The sequence below is a fragment of the Danio aesculapii genome, chromosome 1, assembly GCF_903798145.1.
Source record: "Danio aesculapii chromosome 1, fDanAes4.1, whole genome shotgun sequence".
Classification (NCBI taxonomy): Eukaryota; Metazoa; Chordata; class Actinopteri; order Cypriniformes; family Danionidae; genus Danio; species Danio aesculapii.
The window spans coordinates 9,405,357-9,421,719 of NC_079435.1; the positions used below are offsets into that span (position 1 = coordinate 9,405,357).

Consider the following 16,363-nt stretch of genomic DNA (forward strand, 5'->3'; position numbering starts at 1 on the left):
TTGATGTGCATATCGCACTTCCGGCCAGTCGCGTATCCGATCTAGACTTTACCCTGGAAATAGCCAAAACCCCTCTAATACTAGGCTAGTCAACCAGCTAAAACCAGCCGACCGGCCAGCTTAGGCTGTTTAAGCTGTTTTTTTTCAGCAGGGACATGTTGAACTTTACGAATAAAATAATGTTCTAGTGTCATTGAGGGTAACTGATTTATTAATATAATATTGAAACGTTGTTTTATTTTAATTTTAAAACATTTTAACCCAGTGTTGGGTCAAATATAGAGAGAAACCCAACAACTGGGTTTACAAATACCATTTAAATTTTATTGAAAACATTTAACCCAATGTTAGATTTGTCCATATTTGATGTAAACTATTGAATAATGCTAATTTTACACAGCTAAACATTTGAATGAAAACAATAAATCAACAAATATACTGTATATCGATGACATGATCTGTATTGGGTCAAGATGAGATATCCTGTTTTGAGCACCAACATTGGATAAAGCTAAATACAGTGAATTTCAAAGTAAACAGCTTGGTTTTAGCTGGTCGACCGGCCTGGTTTTACAGGGATTTTGGCCATTCCAGGCTGGTTCTCAGCTATTTCCAGCCTGGTCTTAGCTGGTCAGGCTGGGAGATGACCAACCACAACCAGCTTGACCAACCTAGCCAGGCTGGGAGCCCAGCCAAAATCAGCTATGTCCAGCTTAAACCAGGCCTAGTCAGGTTCCAGCCTGACCAGCTAAGGTCAGGCTGGAAATGCCCAAAACCCCTCTAAAACCAGTATAGTCGACCAGCTAAAACCAGCCAATGGGCTTAGGCTAATTTAAGCATTTTTTTCAGCAGAGACATGTTGAACTTTATGTGTGAAATAATGTTCCAGTGTCATTGAGGGTAACTGATATATTAATATAATGTTGAAACGTTGTTTTATTTAAATTTTTAACATTGTTCTAACCCAGATTAAATATGGAGAAACCCAACAACTGGGTTTAAAAATATAATTTAAATTTAATTAAAAACATTTAACCCAACGTTAGATTTGTCCATATTTAATGTAAGCTATTGAACTGAAAATAAAACAGTAAACAATCTAACTTACAGAATAAGAACTGTAAATTGTAAACCCCTTTCCATCTTTGACCCATTTGTTCATGAAATAAATTTAAGTAAATTCAAATTTAAAAGATAATACTATTTAACACAAAAATACATACGATTTAGTTCATTATTATATTATACCATTTCTTTATAATGATTTGTTATTAATACCATACATTATCTTTGGTTGCTGTAGTAAAACTATTGTTCATCCTCATAACCATGTCTTAGCGTTCAAATGCTAACATTTCGCTAATAGCAAAATAACAACTGCTCTATCAATCTCATCCCTGCAAACATTTACACTTTGCATATGCTGACATGAAAAAAATGCAGCTAAAGTCTACTTATAATGTCTTTGCATGTCAGAGAACAACATTCAGATCACAAAGAAATGCCAACAGACGGCAGGCTACACCCCCCACCTCCCCTCTGGGTTGCCATGACAACAGTGACATTTACTAATGCTTGAATAACTATAGAATATATTTACCATAGAATCCACTCGGGAGATCCTACAACCATCATAAATGTGCTGAAACTACAATCCTTGATCTGCGTAAAGACAAATGTAAAAAACAAATGTGTCTAAATAATTTGCATGAATCACTTAAATCCTGAGATTCTTAACCAATTCCATCATTTTACAGATTTACATATTGCATTAGTATTCATTTGAGTGCAATGCTGCTTCTGAACGGCCGTGGATGGAGAAAGAATGCTCTTTTTACAGCCAGATGGTGTATTTATGACATCTACCAGCAAGGGCTAACTGGGTCATGCTAACCAGACAAACCGTGTTCTCTTGCTCTAAACACACAGGGGGAAAAACCATGGCTGAAAGTTTTAATTCAGGTAGCTAACATGAGACTTGAGTGCAAGTCACAGTAAGGTCAACAATCACTTTCAAGGAGATTTCAGAAACAGAGAAAAGATGTGCTAGTTCAAGTCAAGAGCTGTGCAACCCTGACCTACAGGTGAGTATGACTCAAATCTGCTTTTACAGGAACACACCACCTTTTTTTGGAAATAATAGACTTATTTTACAAACTCCCGTTGTTAAACATATGAGTTTTACCATTTTTGAATCCATTCAGCCTATCTCCAGGTCTGGCAGGAGCACTTTTAGCTTAGCTTAGCATAGATCAGGGGTGCTCAACTCTGTTCCTGGAGATCTACCATCCTGCAGAGTTTAGCTCCAACCCTGATCAAACACACCTGAACCAAATATTTGGGACCTGACCGGCATATGATAATTATAGGCAGGTGTGTTTGATATGGGTTGCACCCGAAATCTGCAGGAAGGTAGATCTCCAGGAACAGGGTTCGTCACCCCTGATCATTGAATTTGATTATACCATTAGCATCCTGCTCAAAAAATTTTTTAAAAGAGTTTTCCTCTACTAATTATACTCTCATTCCAGCATAATAATCAAGGAACTTTGCTGCAGTACCATGGCTATGGTAAATAGTCCCCAGATAGGTAACTAGTTAATCACACTGTGTAATATCATCGTGTGCAGAGCGTTACTTATTTCAACATTTGTAACTCAGTATGATGAGAGAATTGGTTAAGAGTTAATATCGTAAGGGGGTGAATCTATGGTGTAATCAGTCCCTGGCTTAAAGTCCATCTGAAGCACATGTTGCTGCAGAATTTATTTTAATAAAAAGTCTATTGAGTAGGAGTGGGGTTTTATTTTTGCACTCCTCCTATTATTGTTCCCTCACAGCAAACTAATGGTTGGAGGGGCGTGGCTAGGCATATTTGCCCAATCAGAGAAGAACTGCAATTCAACAGCAGAAACAACTGATCAGATTTTGATTAAAGATTACCAAAACAAACCTTCACGTTCATGTTCACCTTAATGCTGCGTTCACACCAGACGTGGTACGCGCGGATAAATCACGATATTTGCATGTAAATAGACGCGTGAACATTTTGAGTTTACTTGCTTCGTTCGCGTGTCAAATTCACTGAGCAATAGATGCAGATTCACGTGATGGGCAGGGCTTCTGTCTGCCCGGTGACTCTAGCTTCGGTGCTAAACGGCTAACATGGATTTTATTGAGAGAATATCTGTGTTTATGTTCTTTGGGGCGGCTAATAAACAGCATCGATACATTTGGAGCCGTGTCTGGGTCCACTAGATCCATTCCGAGATGCACCCAGCTCTGTGAGCTCATACACTCCTCCAGAAACTGTACCTGGATGATGGAGGCTTTCAGCTGTGCTTCAGACTGAGCCAAGCCCAATTTGATGAACTGTTGTCCGGTGTCGGCAGGAGAATTTCCCCCGGGGACACCAAAAAACAGGCGCTATGTCATAATCACGCCCCTACAAGAGAAAGCTCCTGGTTGGTTAACGCGGTGCGAATTTCCAATGAAGTTCAGATTTTCCAACTGGAGCGATTCGCGTGAAACGCTCAACTCGCGCCGCTTCATTCACTCGAATCGCATCATTTGTGCCGCCTCATTCGTGCATATCGCGTTGCAGGATGTCTTTTCACGTCTTTGCATTGACTTACCATGTAAATCACTCATGCTTGACGTTTCTTCTGCATCTGGTGTGAACACAGCATAAGACTAACAATCTGCACTAGCAAAACAAACAATGCAAAATTTGACTTTAAGCAGTATGTGTTCCCTGATAATGGATTTGCGAACATGATTAGAATCTCCTGAATTGGGTATAAGCCAAAAAAAAAAAAAACAACTGACGAAGCAATGCATGTGCTTGATGATGTTCTGTCTATGTCAAAAACGTGATATGCCATCTTCTCAGTTTTTGTGTTAAGGAAAAATGTGGTTTGTCACCTTAGAAAACCTAGGAACGTTATTTTGGTGTTCACAGTATTCAGCATTGTTTGATCTGTTAAAGCACTTCACACTTGATGTTTTGTTTATTTTTACCTGCACAAGCACCAAGAAACATGCATCCATTCACTTTCTCACAAACACCCAACACACGCTGTTATATAATACATATATCACAATTTTCTGATGCAGCTCTGCATGTACAGTAAATAACAGCCTTTAAAATAACCTTGGAGTTGTTGTCTTTTGTTCATCGTAAAATGGTGGAATCGTTGTTTTCACTGGCTGGAATGTCCCTAAGTGCTTGAAAACACAGAATTCTTCTAAACCCCCAATAAAAGGCAATTTATTTTCCACCTAACACAAGATCAAGAGCCATTCTTAGGAGTAATGAGAGTCTTCACCTGTGAAGAGGAGCTAGTAGGACTTGGAATGGCTGCTTTGGAATTTAGTCTACTCTCAGAAGATGACTCAGGCTTACCTGGTGCACAAGCCAGGGTGATATCCAAAGATTTGGTGGTATCTTTGGCCTTAGGCCCCTCCTGAGATCCACTTTTAACAGCCCCTATAGATTTCCCTGTGCTTGTCAAGTGTGTAACCAAACCAGACCTTTCTCCAGGAGGCTGAGGTTGAGATTTGAGCAAATCAGGAGGCACTCCAGTTGGAGAAGGAGTTGGGGATGGAGAGTGTTCTTCTACAACCTCCAAGAGACATTTATCCTCCCAATCAAATGATCCACGGTAGCAGCTAACAGCAGATAGGCCCTTGTCCTGCCTAAGTTTTCCCAAGGCAGAGCACTGTGTCTGGGGTGGGTGAGATGGGACAACCCCTTTGGATGGTGCTAAGGCAGTTCTTACCCTGACATCTGACGTTCTGCTATATGAATCTAATACTGCCTTTTTGAGACTGTCTCCATCACCAAATCCCTCATTTGCTTTGGTTACCTCTGTGCTTGTTGTTTTCACGGGGGGACTACATGGTATACTCAGCTTGCCTGGAGCTGAAGTCTTCCCAACTTCCGATTTCACTTCCTTCTTCCCGTTGTCCTTTCCTTCTTCTTTCTCTAATAAGGCTTTGCTGATTAACTCTGATGGAATCAATGAGCATGGGAACTTGGTGGTTCCTAATGTCTGGCTTTGGGGAATCTTTGTAAGACTTCCTTTGTCATCATTTCCCACTTCTCTAATGAAACTCTGATCTATTGTTTTGGTAGAAGGGGAAGACAGTGTTGTCAGGGGTGACGGAATGGAGGTAACTATACTAGACTTGGACTCTGATGCTGTTGGAGAGGATTTGGTTAGTGGTGGTTGCCAAGTTTGGGTTTTGGCTAGGCAACATTCTTGTACAGTAGAAGTGTGGCGTTGAGATGTTTCAGAATTTGGAGATATCTTACATCCAGGTGGAGTAACTGCCCCTGGTTTAGATTCAGCAGGCCGACTTGGTTCATTAGCTTTACCAGTCCTCTCCCTTTCCCTCCCAGCAAGCAAAGCATCTCTACTTAAAGGTGACTCTTGCCGGCCTAGTTTCCTGACTGGCTTCAGCACACCAGTTTCAGGTGGTAATGAGGTCGACTGGGTGGGTGAAGGAGAATTTGTTGGTGCCGAAGCCAAATTCTCACCCTCAATTTCCACCAAACTCTGCAAGCCAAGCTCACAATGGAAACCATCTTTGCGATAATCAGAATGCCCGACCTCCAAACTGTGCTTTCTCATCACCCCAATCCCCCCTTTCTTCTCAGATGAAGATGAAAGCGGTGATCCAAGTTTTTCAGCTGACTGGACTCTTTTGAGTAGCGGTGATCGGGGAGGTTCTGCACTCTTGGGTCTAGGTCTTATGATTGGTGGGGACGAGTGTAATTTGGCAGGAAAGGTTTGCGTCGTGTTGGAGCTTCCAACTGTGTGCCCTGGCAAAGGAGGAGGTGAGGATTGAGTTGGAGATGGTGTATGAGCCAGCGGAGACAAAGGGATGTTGCCAGCTGACTTGCAGCGAGCTGAACGATACTGGCGGTGCAGTTTAGGTGAAAGACCATGCAGGGAGCTAGGTCTCATATGCTGTGTTGTTGCAGGGGAATTTGGGGTACTGGAAGCAGGAGAGCTGCTCTGAGAGGAGGCACCTGGGTTAAGAAACCAAAGCCAATCAAAATGAACAATTAAATACTTAATTTACCGTTTCTGTTCTTGGTTTTGTGTAATCACAGCTTTGAACTCACCAAGGTGGGACGATTCAGGGGTTGAGCGGTAGCTTTGGGTAGGGGAATGACCTGACAGGCTATGTGTAGGAGACCCAGGAAGACTATCGCTAGATGACAGGGACCGGTTCAGAGATGACAGACTACGGCTTGTATGCAGCAGGTTGGATTGCTTGGTTATTTTGCGGAACAAAGATCCACGTCTTTTACTGTCAGTAATAAAAAAAAGAGAGTCAATAAGTCATAGTTAAGATACCTAAAAGGTAAAAAGACAACATATTGTTGTATTGATTTACAACTGAAGGCACACTGTACCTTTCTTGTCCCTCTTTGACTGTCCTCTTACTGCGTCGGGCCATCTTGGACTTGTAACTGGATTTGCGTGCTGGTCCCACTTTAATGGATGTATTCTCAAAGGGTGTTGTGGTCACAGTAACCTTGTTTCCACTCTGAACAAAGAAACAAGTAAGCCAATCTGAAACTTTCTAAATAAATTCTTGAGAAGATTCATTTGTGGTCTACTCATGGTCTAACTCTAAATTAGATTTTTGCTATCCGGATAAGAACATATCATTTTAAGGCTCACCTTAAGTATAAGCTCTACCACCTCGGTATGGACCAATCCGTGCACAGATTCACCATTGACATGAGTAATGAGATCCCCAGCACAAAGTCCCGCCTCCTGGGCTGGGCCTCCATCCTCTACATGCTGTGATTTAGACAAGAATTTAATGAATAATTAATTAACAAAACAAAAAGTCTGCTTTCACTGATATTGTGTTTCTTTCTTACCCAGACAATGTGGTGCACGCTGTAGACGTCAGTGTCTCCTATGTAGACCCGAATGGCACGGAGTGTGAACCCGTACTTTTTGCCAGAGCGGTGGATAGTGATTGGGGAACGGGGCACTGTGACTGTGGGGCAATAATCACGGCTGGGTGATGAGTCTCGCGATGAAGGGTTGGACGAGAGCGAGCGTGGAGACATAGGACTAGCCAATGGAGAGTTACCATGCTGCTCAACTAGATAATAATAAATCAATAATCAGTTTATTACGGACATTACAGATTTTTCAGCACTTGGCAGCATTTCTATTGTAGGTAGGCACAAGTTCTTTGCATATATATATTTATATATATATATAATTTTACTTTAATGTCACAATGCCAAATATCATAACAATGGTATTGAAGAATAAATAGCTCTTCTAATGGAAAGTTAGACTATACCTCCGGGTATAATGACAGATAGTGCTGTTGCAGATGCAGATTTGATGACCTTGTTCCCCGGACGTGAGGTACGTTTCTCCCCATCACTAGACAGCTGCTGATGGCGTGCTCGCCGAAGCACCAGATCCTTGGTTGCCCTCTGACCGACTGGGTCACCTGTCGCAACCAAGTCCCTAGAGATTACTGCTGTGGCTCCTGTAGAAGGTATGGCCTGTGGTGCTGATACCTCACCTGGCCTTGATGCCTTGTCTGCCAAATTTACATTCAAAGACAAGTTTCTTATCGGACTCTAAACAGCAGGGCTGACCAACTAAGCAACCATATCTAAACAATCTAATCAAAATCCCTAACAGCAAGGATACGCAACTTTAGCCCTGGAGAGACTATTATTTTGGACTTAGCTCCAATCAAACACACTTGATTGTAATTTTCAAACAATGATTAAGGCATAGGGTACATTTTTGTAAGTTTGTCAAAGTAGGATCAAAACTGCAGGACAGATTCCCGATTCAGCATCAGAAGAAGCCGGCTGTCATTTCATTAATATTTGCAAACAATATAGATTACCAGATTCAGACATATTTGCAAGTGGGAATCCTTCTTTGGTGAGCGAGAAGGACTGTTAAGTACGATACTTAAAATTGTATGTAAACATTGCTTTGTATTCGGGACTACTGCTACCTGCAGGTGTTGAGAGATACATCCTTTTAGTCAGCTGTCGTCCATTTGGACATGTAGTTTTGTGACCAGATAGGACCAGATGGAGTCGACACAAGATGATAACACAGTCGTATTTGTTGCTGATAGTTCTTTGATTTCGGCTTGTTTTGTCCCAGCATTAAGAGTTACTAGAAAGTTACAATCAGGTGATTTTATTTATAAAGGTTTATAAAACCCTTTCCAAGACTGGAGTTGGCCATGCCTCTAATATATTCTACCAATATTTTTCCCTGTTCCCTGAGTTACCTGTACTCTTACTGCTGTTGGCTGACATGACTTCCTTTCCATTTCTCTGTTCGTTAGCACTGGGTGAGGATGGAGGAACTGCTCCTTCTGATGATCCGGTGGCTTTAGCAGTAACTTGTCGCTCTCCATCGCCCTCTTGAGGAGAAGCAAACCGGTGCGTGTCCATTAGGGCTGAAAAACGACGCCGGGCACCCATCGGAGGACTGCAATCTCCCTCCATATATAAAGACTCGGAGCATGACAGACGCTTCCTATGGAAGAATATTGAATAAAGTTTTGATAAAGCATCCTAACGAGCAGCATTACACTGTGTCCTAACTAGGGATGCACCAATACCATTTTATTTGGAAGCCATCCAATCTCAATACCAAAATTCTAAGTATCAATCGATACAGATCCGATCCCGATAGTGTTGTTGTTTTTTTGTTTCTACAGCTCTGGTACTAAACTTAAATAATATATCTTCTTTAGTAAAAATAACAGACCTATAGGCCTACTATACATGACAGACAGCACAATCTAACTAAAAATGCTTGCAGTAAACTAGGCTACATTATTTGAGTATTCGTTTTGACATTGATCCGTTGTGGTCCAGATTATGTTTCCTTTTTTAAATATTAAGATTTTTCTTTAAAATCTGCAATAGGCTACCACTATTGACACTAATCATTGGTAAAATAAGCAGCCTTTTAGCAAAGCCTGATATTTTCCTGTAGGTTTGATACACTGAGGCCAGTTTTACTTAATAATCCCTCGCCAAATCTCGCCATGAGTGAGACGCATAAAGTTCAAAACAATGTCTGTTTATGTGCTTCAGCGCCAAAACACAAACTGGTCTGTTAAATAAAATGATGATATAAATAAAATTACAGTGAAATATTCAGTTTCAGAGTAGCCTATATTAGGCTAGATAATTTTTCTGTTAATGATATTGCGCCCGCCAGTTTCATTCATTCATTCATTTTCTTTTCAGCTTAGTCCCTTTATTAATCAGGGGTCGCCACAGCGGATTGAACTGCCAATTTATCCAGCATATGTTTTACGCAGCCTACCCAATTCACCTGTACTGCATGTCTTTGGACTGTGGGGGAAACCGGAGCACCTGGAGGAAACCCACGCGAACACGAGGAGAACATGCAAACTCCTCACAGAAACGTCAACTGACCCAGCCGAGGCTCGAACCAGCGACCTTCTTGCTGTGAGGCGAATGTGCTACCCACTGTCGCCCTCCCGTCAGTTTCACTTTTATTAATTTAATCAACTACTTTGACCACAAAAAGCCAGGCTTTACAAACTATTCACAGCACTTAAAATATTCCCCTTGGAGGAGTAAACTCAATCAGAAGGATGAGACAACAGAAGCTCATTGTGAGTCTGCGCATCCGGTGTGTGAATTATGCGCTTAATGCATCACTGAGACACACTGAGACACCCTCTGGTATCTGCGGACACTTTCATAACTGAGCAGCACAAAGAGAAGGAATCAGTGCGTTGAAGATCTGTCCAATGTATTATTGAGCCTTTTCTAATTTAAAATTTCAGGAGGGCCTACTTTGTGTGTGAAGAGCAGGTAATAACCCTCTCTACTCCAGTATGACTCCAGTATACTGATCTAACAGACACAGCGCAACAAAATGTAGAAACAGCAATGAACTTCTTGTTGCAAGTCAAATTGAACCCATTTAATGCAAAACTACATCCATTTCTCCACTAATTATTTAAACTAACAGGAACAAGTAGTCTTGGAGAAAGTTTTTCATGTTGTCATGAATGCGACACGCAGTTTGAATGGTGAATGAAAGGACAATGATTGATAGGCGCAGCGGCGGGAGTGGCTGAACTAACATGAATTTAACCACTTGAATCTGTACTTCACATTAAACTGTAGAATGGCTTCAGCACATTTAGGATATAGTAGGCCTACCTGACAACTTTCTAGAGCCATCTAATATGCTACCTTCATGGCTTAGCTTATAAACACAGAATATAGCGCATGTGCAATATCGGATTTGGATCTGTACAAGCTGGCCGATACCCGATCCAGCAAAAACATGTGGTATCAAACCGATATCTGATCCAAATATTGGGATCGGTGCATCCCTAGTCCTTACTACAAACAATGCAGCTCCACAACACATGATAAAAGATATCCTATTAATGTTAAAAGGACTTTTTGTCCTAACCATCTGTGACAGTGATACACAGAATTTCTATTATGAAAACAACAGAATAAACCAATATGACAATGATCACCTCAGGTACTGATTATGGGTTTTATTCAGTGTTAAATGCAGCCAATGTGAATTTGAAAACCATTTTAAGTGAAGTTTATTCATGAACTAATTTCGAGTTGATCACGTGCTTATGATTGCTTGCAACCAGTCCCGCATTAATCAATTTACGATTCACCAGACAATCAGACAATTCCTAAGCCACTATAAATACCCTAAGTTCCATATGACAGCCATCTTTGTTTTGAAGAATCCCCCCTTCCACCCCTATTCCTCCTCCTTTCCTAATTACCCTGTGGTTAGCACAGTTGCCTCACAGCAAGAACGTCACTGGTTCTAGTCCTTACCAAGCCAGCCGACGTTTCTGTGCGGAGATTACACGTTCTCCCTGTGTTCACGTGGGTTTCCCTCAGGTTCCCCGGGTTCCTCCCACCATCCAAAAACATGCAACTTAGGTTAATTGACTATTTCAAATCGGAACCATAGACATGCTCCTATTAGCTAGTTATCTCTTAAGAGCAATCACTATCTGTTTATTAGCTACTACAGCAGGGGAGTTCTAGAGATCTACCTGAGCTCAAACTCCCCTCTCGCCTTGCAAACGGGAGGGAGCCCGGGGCTCGAGTATTATGAGCTCAAGGCTCTCTCCCGGGACAGCATGCCAAACAAGCTTAATAATCAATCATCAGCTAAGTGTGAACTCTTGAAATGACATTTATTGCCATACTACAGAAAGCAGCAGCAGATAGTTCACCTCAGATCTTGAAAATAAAATACATACATACTTTACTTAGTGTTACATACTTTTAATAGTGTTAAATAGGTTAAATAAGTATTTATTAGATTACGACCATTCCCATTTGGTTGGGAGTGCAATGGGTGATATTTAGATGGCTAGTATTTAAATGTTTCTGTCACATCACGTTTGGTGCAGACGATCAAATAGCTTGTTGCTGGAATCTTGTTGCATCACATCTAGTTAGGACACAGTGTTATGGTGATACTTCCAACAGAAATGTCACAGATGCTGGATAATATCAATCTCACACAAACGTACATCTCAGGTGAGCCTGTCCTCCAGCTCTTGTCCCTCATACTGAAGCTTCCTAAACTCTCCCGCTTGGTCATCTTGTCATCGCGGCGCCCTTTGTGCTCCCGGCGGGTGACTACAGGTGTCTTTTGCTCCAGCTGGGACAGGTGCTCCATGCTGCTATACACCTGAAAGACAGAGCGCAACAGCAAGTGGTCTAGATCAGGAATACTCTACATTATTCACATTAATATTGTATATAGGCGTTTCAACAGGAAAATTAGAAGGCAACATAAACATCTACGAGGCGACGCAGTGGCGCAGTAAGTAGAGCTGTCGCCTCACAGCAAGAAGGTCGCTGGTTCGAGCCTCGGCTTGGTCAGTTGGCGTTTCTGTGTGGAGTTTGCATGTTCTCCCTGCGTTCGCGTGAGTTTCCTCCGGGTGCTCCGGTTTCCCCCACAGTCCAAAGACATGCGGTACAGGTAAATTGGGTAGGCTAAATTGTCCGTAGTGTATGAGTGTGAATGAGTGTGTATGGGTGTTTCCCAGAGATGGGTTGCAGCTGGAAGGGCATCCGCTGCATGAAACGTGCTGTATAAGTTGTCGGTTCATTCCGCTGTGGCGACCCCAGATTAATAAAGAGACTAAGCCGAAAAGAAAATGAATGAATGAATGAATAAAAATCTACACAAATTAAAGCAGACTGTCCATGAATGTTACATTATTTTGATGCGGCTGCAACTAGCTGGAGAATAAAAGAAACTGCTATAAAATGACAATTAAATTAGTACCATTAAATTATTCATCATTCATTCATTTTCTTTCACTTAGCCCCTTTTTTATTAGGGGTCGCCACAGTGGAATGAACCGACAACTATTCCGGCATATGTTTTACGCAGCAGATGCAACCCAGTACTGGGAAATAAACTAATCAGTTATTAAATAATTATTAAAAACATTTCTGTACATTATTCAGTTATTCAGAAATTAATTCCATAAAACTTGTGTGGTATTGTACAAGTCGTTTTAAGCCAGGCATAGGCAAACTCGATCCTCGAGGGCCGGTGTCCCTGCAGAGTTTTGCTCCAACACTAATCAAACACACCTGAACACCCTAATTAGTGTCTTCAAGATCACTAGAAAGCTACAAGCAGGTGTGTTTGATTAGTGTTGGTGCAAAACTATGCAGGGACACTGGCCCTCCAGGATCGAGTTTGCCCATCCCTGTTTTAAGCCATACAATAGCTTCATCTCATAATATTTAAAAAACATATATATATATATATATATATATATATATATATATATATATATATATATATATATATATATATATATATATACTTAAAAAGAATGACTTTTATTAACCAAGGACACATTCAATTGATCAAAAGTGACAATAAATTGTTTTAAATACATGTTGTTCTTTTTAACTGATAATTAATCAATGAATTTATGTAAAATGTATCAACCAACTCTTTTTTAACATTTAGTTAACATTAACAGAAACGTTTCTTGATTAGAAAATAGAATGATTTTTTTAAAGGATCATATGACACTAAAGACTAGTAATAAAGCTAAAAACTCAGCTTTGACACCACGAGAATAAATTACATTTTAAAACAATTTCAAATAGAATAATTAAGGTCAAAGAAATGCATAATATTGCAGCATTTGGAATCAAACAGAATGCAGCCTCGGTGAGCAAGTAATTTTTTTCTACAACATTTCGAAAATATCAAAACTGAACAGTACGTGATGCATATACAGTGTTTTTGTTTTTTTAATATTTGGATGATTCATTAATGTTGTTTATCATCCTGTTTGCATAATTGAGTATGTCTTGTTGTTTATATAATCCAAGGTCTTTGTTCAGCAAGTACCCATAAAGAGCAGAAGAACCCTCAGCAGATGAAGAACATCAGAGCATGTAAGTGTGTGATTGTGTGTGTTTTATCTGAAGGCCACTGCTTCACACGAGTGCTTTTATCAATCACCTGCATCCAAAAACACACAAAAACACAATCGAATTCCTGTCATTTCTGGGAAAAGGATGTCTATGCAGTATCGGGTGATTAGAAAGAAAGACAAACAAATGTTTATTTAACTGTGACAGTCTGTTAACTGATACTATGAGCTTAGGAATTATATTATTAGTTGCACCAAAACTCCCATTTGGTCAGCTACAGTAAGTTTTCAATTCCTTAATGAGTAATAAGTAGAAAATAAACACTTTAATGTACTCATAATACAAAAAAGTGATAAATCCATGGCTTTAAAAATGACAAGTTCACTTTACTTAAAGTAAAAACCCGCTGTAAATGTTAAATTGATACAAATTTTCATTTGCACATAAATCATTACTTAATCATTTTAAGGCAACAGGTTTTCTCAAGGTTTTCTCTTTTTATAGTGCATCAGCTCTTTTCTTACAGTTTCTAAAATGGTTAGTTTCTCCAAATGCTTCCTTTCCAAGCGTATACATGTCTCTGATTGGTCAGATCTGGCCCAGTCTACTGTGATTGGTCTAAAGCAAAATCAAAAAATTTTAAAGTCTGCATGAACCGGAAGCTGCGATCGTTATTCTTTTCATATTGTGACGCAGTTCCTAGAGAAACGGAATATTAAATGAGAAAACAGTGGGTGTGGCTTGTTTTTTTTACTGTGAGCTGATTGGATGTAGTAAAGTAGGCGTGTCATTTAGAAAGCTCGAGAAATGGGTTTGGGGAGAGTTAATAGAGCCTATCAGACCGAACGACCGACTGACCATCCGACCGACCAACCTAACTACCTATCCATCCATCTATCCATCTATCCATCTATCTATCTATCTATCTATCTATCTATCTATCTATCTATCTATCTATCTATCTATCTATCTATCTATCTATCTCTCTGTCCGTTCATCCGTCCGTCCATCCGTCCATCTGTCTATCCATCCATCTATCTATCTATCTATCTATCTATCTATCTATCTATCTATCTATCTATCTATCTATCTATCTATCTATCTATCTATCTATCTATCTATCTATCTATCTATCTATCCGTACTTCCATCCATCCGTCTATCCGTCTATCTATCTATCTATCTATCTATCTATCTATCTATCTATCTATCTATCTATCTATCCATCCATCCATCCATCCATCCATCCATCCATCCATCCATCCATCCATCCATCCATCCATCCATCCATCCATCCATCCATCCATCCATCCATCCATCCATCCATGATGATTGGTCTCAACCAAAATCTGATTGCAAATCTGAACTTCCTTAGCACTTCTAAACACAATGATATGATCAAATCCACGGGTGTTCATTTAATCTGACAAAAGGTGAGCATTGTGCAATTAACATGAGACTGTTTCTGTGTCTGAAATCGTATACTTCCATACTATTGACCTTATTCTTCAATGCAAAAGTGCGCTTGTTTTCGCGATTGTTTTAGAACTTCCGATTTAGTCGCCTATGGTAGAAATGACTAGGAATAATAAACGGCAGAAAACGGTCAAACTACTTACTCTACAAACAGGTGTTCGCATGACAATACAGACAAAGTAGAATAATGTAATAAGAAACATCAGTTTTTAACTGTTTTTAAAACAGTTTTTAACGTCTAAAAATGAACGGAAGTGAATGAGACCGGAAGTCTCAAGCCAAAAGGATTCAAATGGCTGCGCCCGCTCATACGTGGAGAATAAGGTGAATATAGTATGTTAAAAACAGTATGTTAGCCGGCTAATATGTCCAATTTTATAGTATTTGAAAAATAGTACACAAGAAGTACCCGGATGACCTAATACTTTTGGCAAGATTCTGAAGTGCGCATCGATGGACGCTATGCTAGCTCATGATCCCATGCTAGAGAATTTATGAATGGGATTGATAATGACAAATGGCAGATGTAGTACATCTGAATTCCATTCATACTAAATAAAACGTACTTTTCTAACTGTCGTGTATTAAATTCAAATGTAGTACATACTTGAGTAGTAGCCAATTTTGGACACAGCCGGTGTTTCAATGTGTGGAAGCATGAAATATGAATGCCAGCATGTGTCAGACTGACCTTGCTGAAGCGAGGCGAGCAGGAAGAGAACTGTCTGATCTCCACAGGCTCGTCGTCATTGGTGTCGTCCTCATCATAGGAGTTGATGTGGCGATAGCGTTCAGAGCGTGCTGAGACACAGAGAGCGAGAGATGATGGTGAGAGATATAGAGTGATGACCATCAAGGACAGACTAATGCGAGTGTCCTTACTGTCGAAGTAGCTGGTGTCCTCTTCAGACTCCAGATGAGGGATAAACTCGGCCTTCTGCCGGAGTAAACCGTTCCAGTCCAGTCCTAAGAAAAACGAGTGCTGCTTCACTTCGAACGCACCACCTGTTCAGATGTAAAAAGATGTACGTCTATATAAGAAATCCTGGGAAAATATTAATAAATAAATTAACTTAAAGAAGCCCTATTATGCAAAAAATACTTTTAGAAGGGATTTAAACAGTTGTGTAGCAATAGTAAGTGAATATAAGCAACTTCTAATGGTTAAAACGGAATTAAGTCTGCAGAAACACTTTGATTGACAATCTCCCTTTGTACGTGTCATCAGAGGGGGAAAGCCCCGCCCATTAGATCTCTCCCTCATTAGCGTATAGACAGACCTGTGTGAGAAGCAGCCGTCGGCCATTAGAGTTTTCACCTGCTGCCACTATGCTGACACATAGGAATTTGTAGCTCCGCCCTCTTTTAAAAAGAGCACAATCTCATTTGAATTTAAAGGGACAGACACCAA

General features: G+C 40.3%; 1 protein-coding gene across 1 annotated transcript in view; it reads right to left on the reverse strand.

Annotated features, from left to right (window-relative positions):
* Nucleotides 1-247: 247 nt before the first annotated feature.
* mast1a (microtubule associated serine/threonine kinase 1a) overlaps nucleotides 248-16,363 on the reverse strand; it is a 96,758-nt gene continuing 80,642 nt past the window's right edge. The window contains exons 17-26 of the mRNA XM_056456524.1: nucleotides 15,835-15,957; nucleotides 15,644-15,753; nucleotides 11,596-11,756; nucleotides 8,308-8,558; nucleotides 7,342-7,590; nucleotides 6,905-7,134; nucleotides 6,699-6,821; nucleotides 6,428-6,561; nucleotides 6,134-6,321; nucleotides 248-6,037 (exon numbers count right to left, since the gene is read on the reverse strand). Of these exons, the coding sequence (XP_056312499.1) occupies nucleotides 4,293-6,037; nucleotides 6,134-6,321; nucleotides 6,428-6,561; nucleotides 6,699-6,821; nucleotides 6,905-7,134; nucleotides 7,342-7,590; nucleotides 8,308-8,558; nucleotides 11,596-11,756; nucleotides 15,644-15,753; nucleotides 15,835-15,957 (3,314 nt within the window). The 3' untranslated portion in view covers nucleotides 248-4,292. The remainder of the gene's footprint in view (nucleotides 6,038-6,133; nucleotides 6,322-6,427; nucleotides 6,562-6,698; nucleotides 6,822-6,904; nucleotides 7,135-7,341; nucleotides 7,591-8,307; nucleotides 8,559-11,595; nucleotides 11,757-15,643; nucleotides 15,754-15,834; nucleotides 15,958-16,363) is intronic.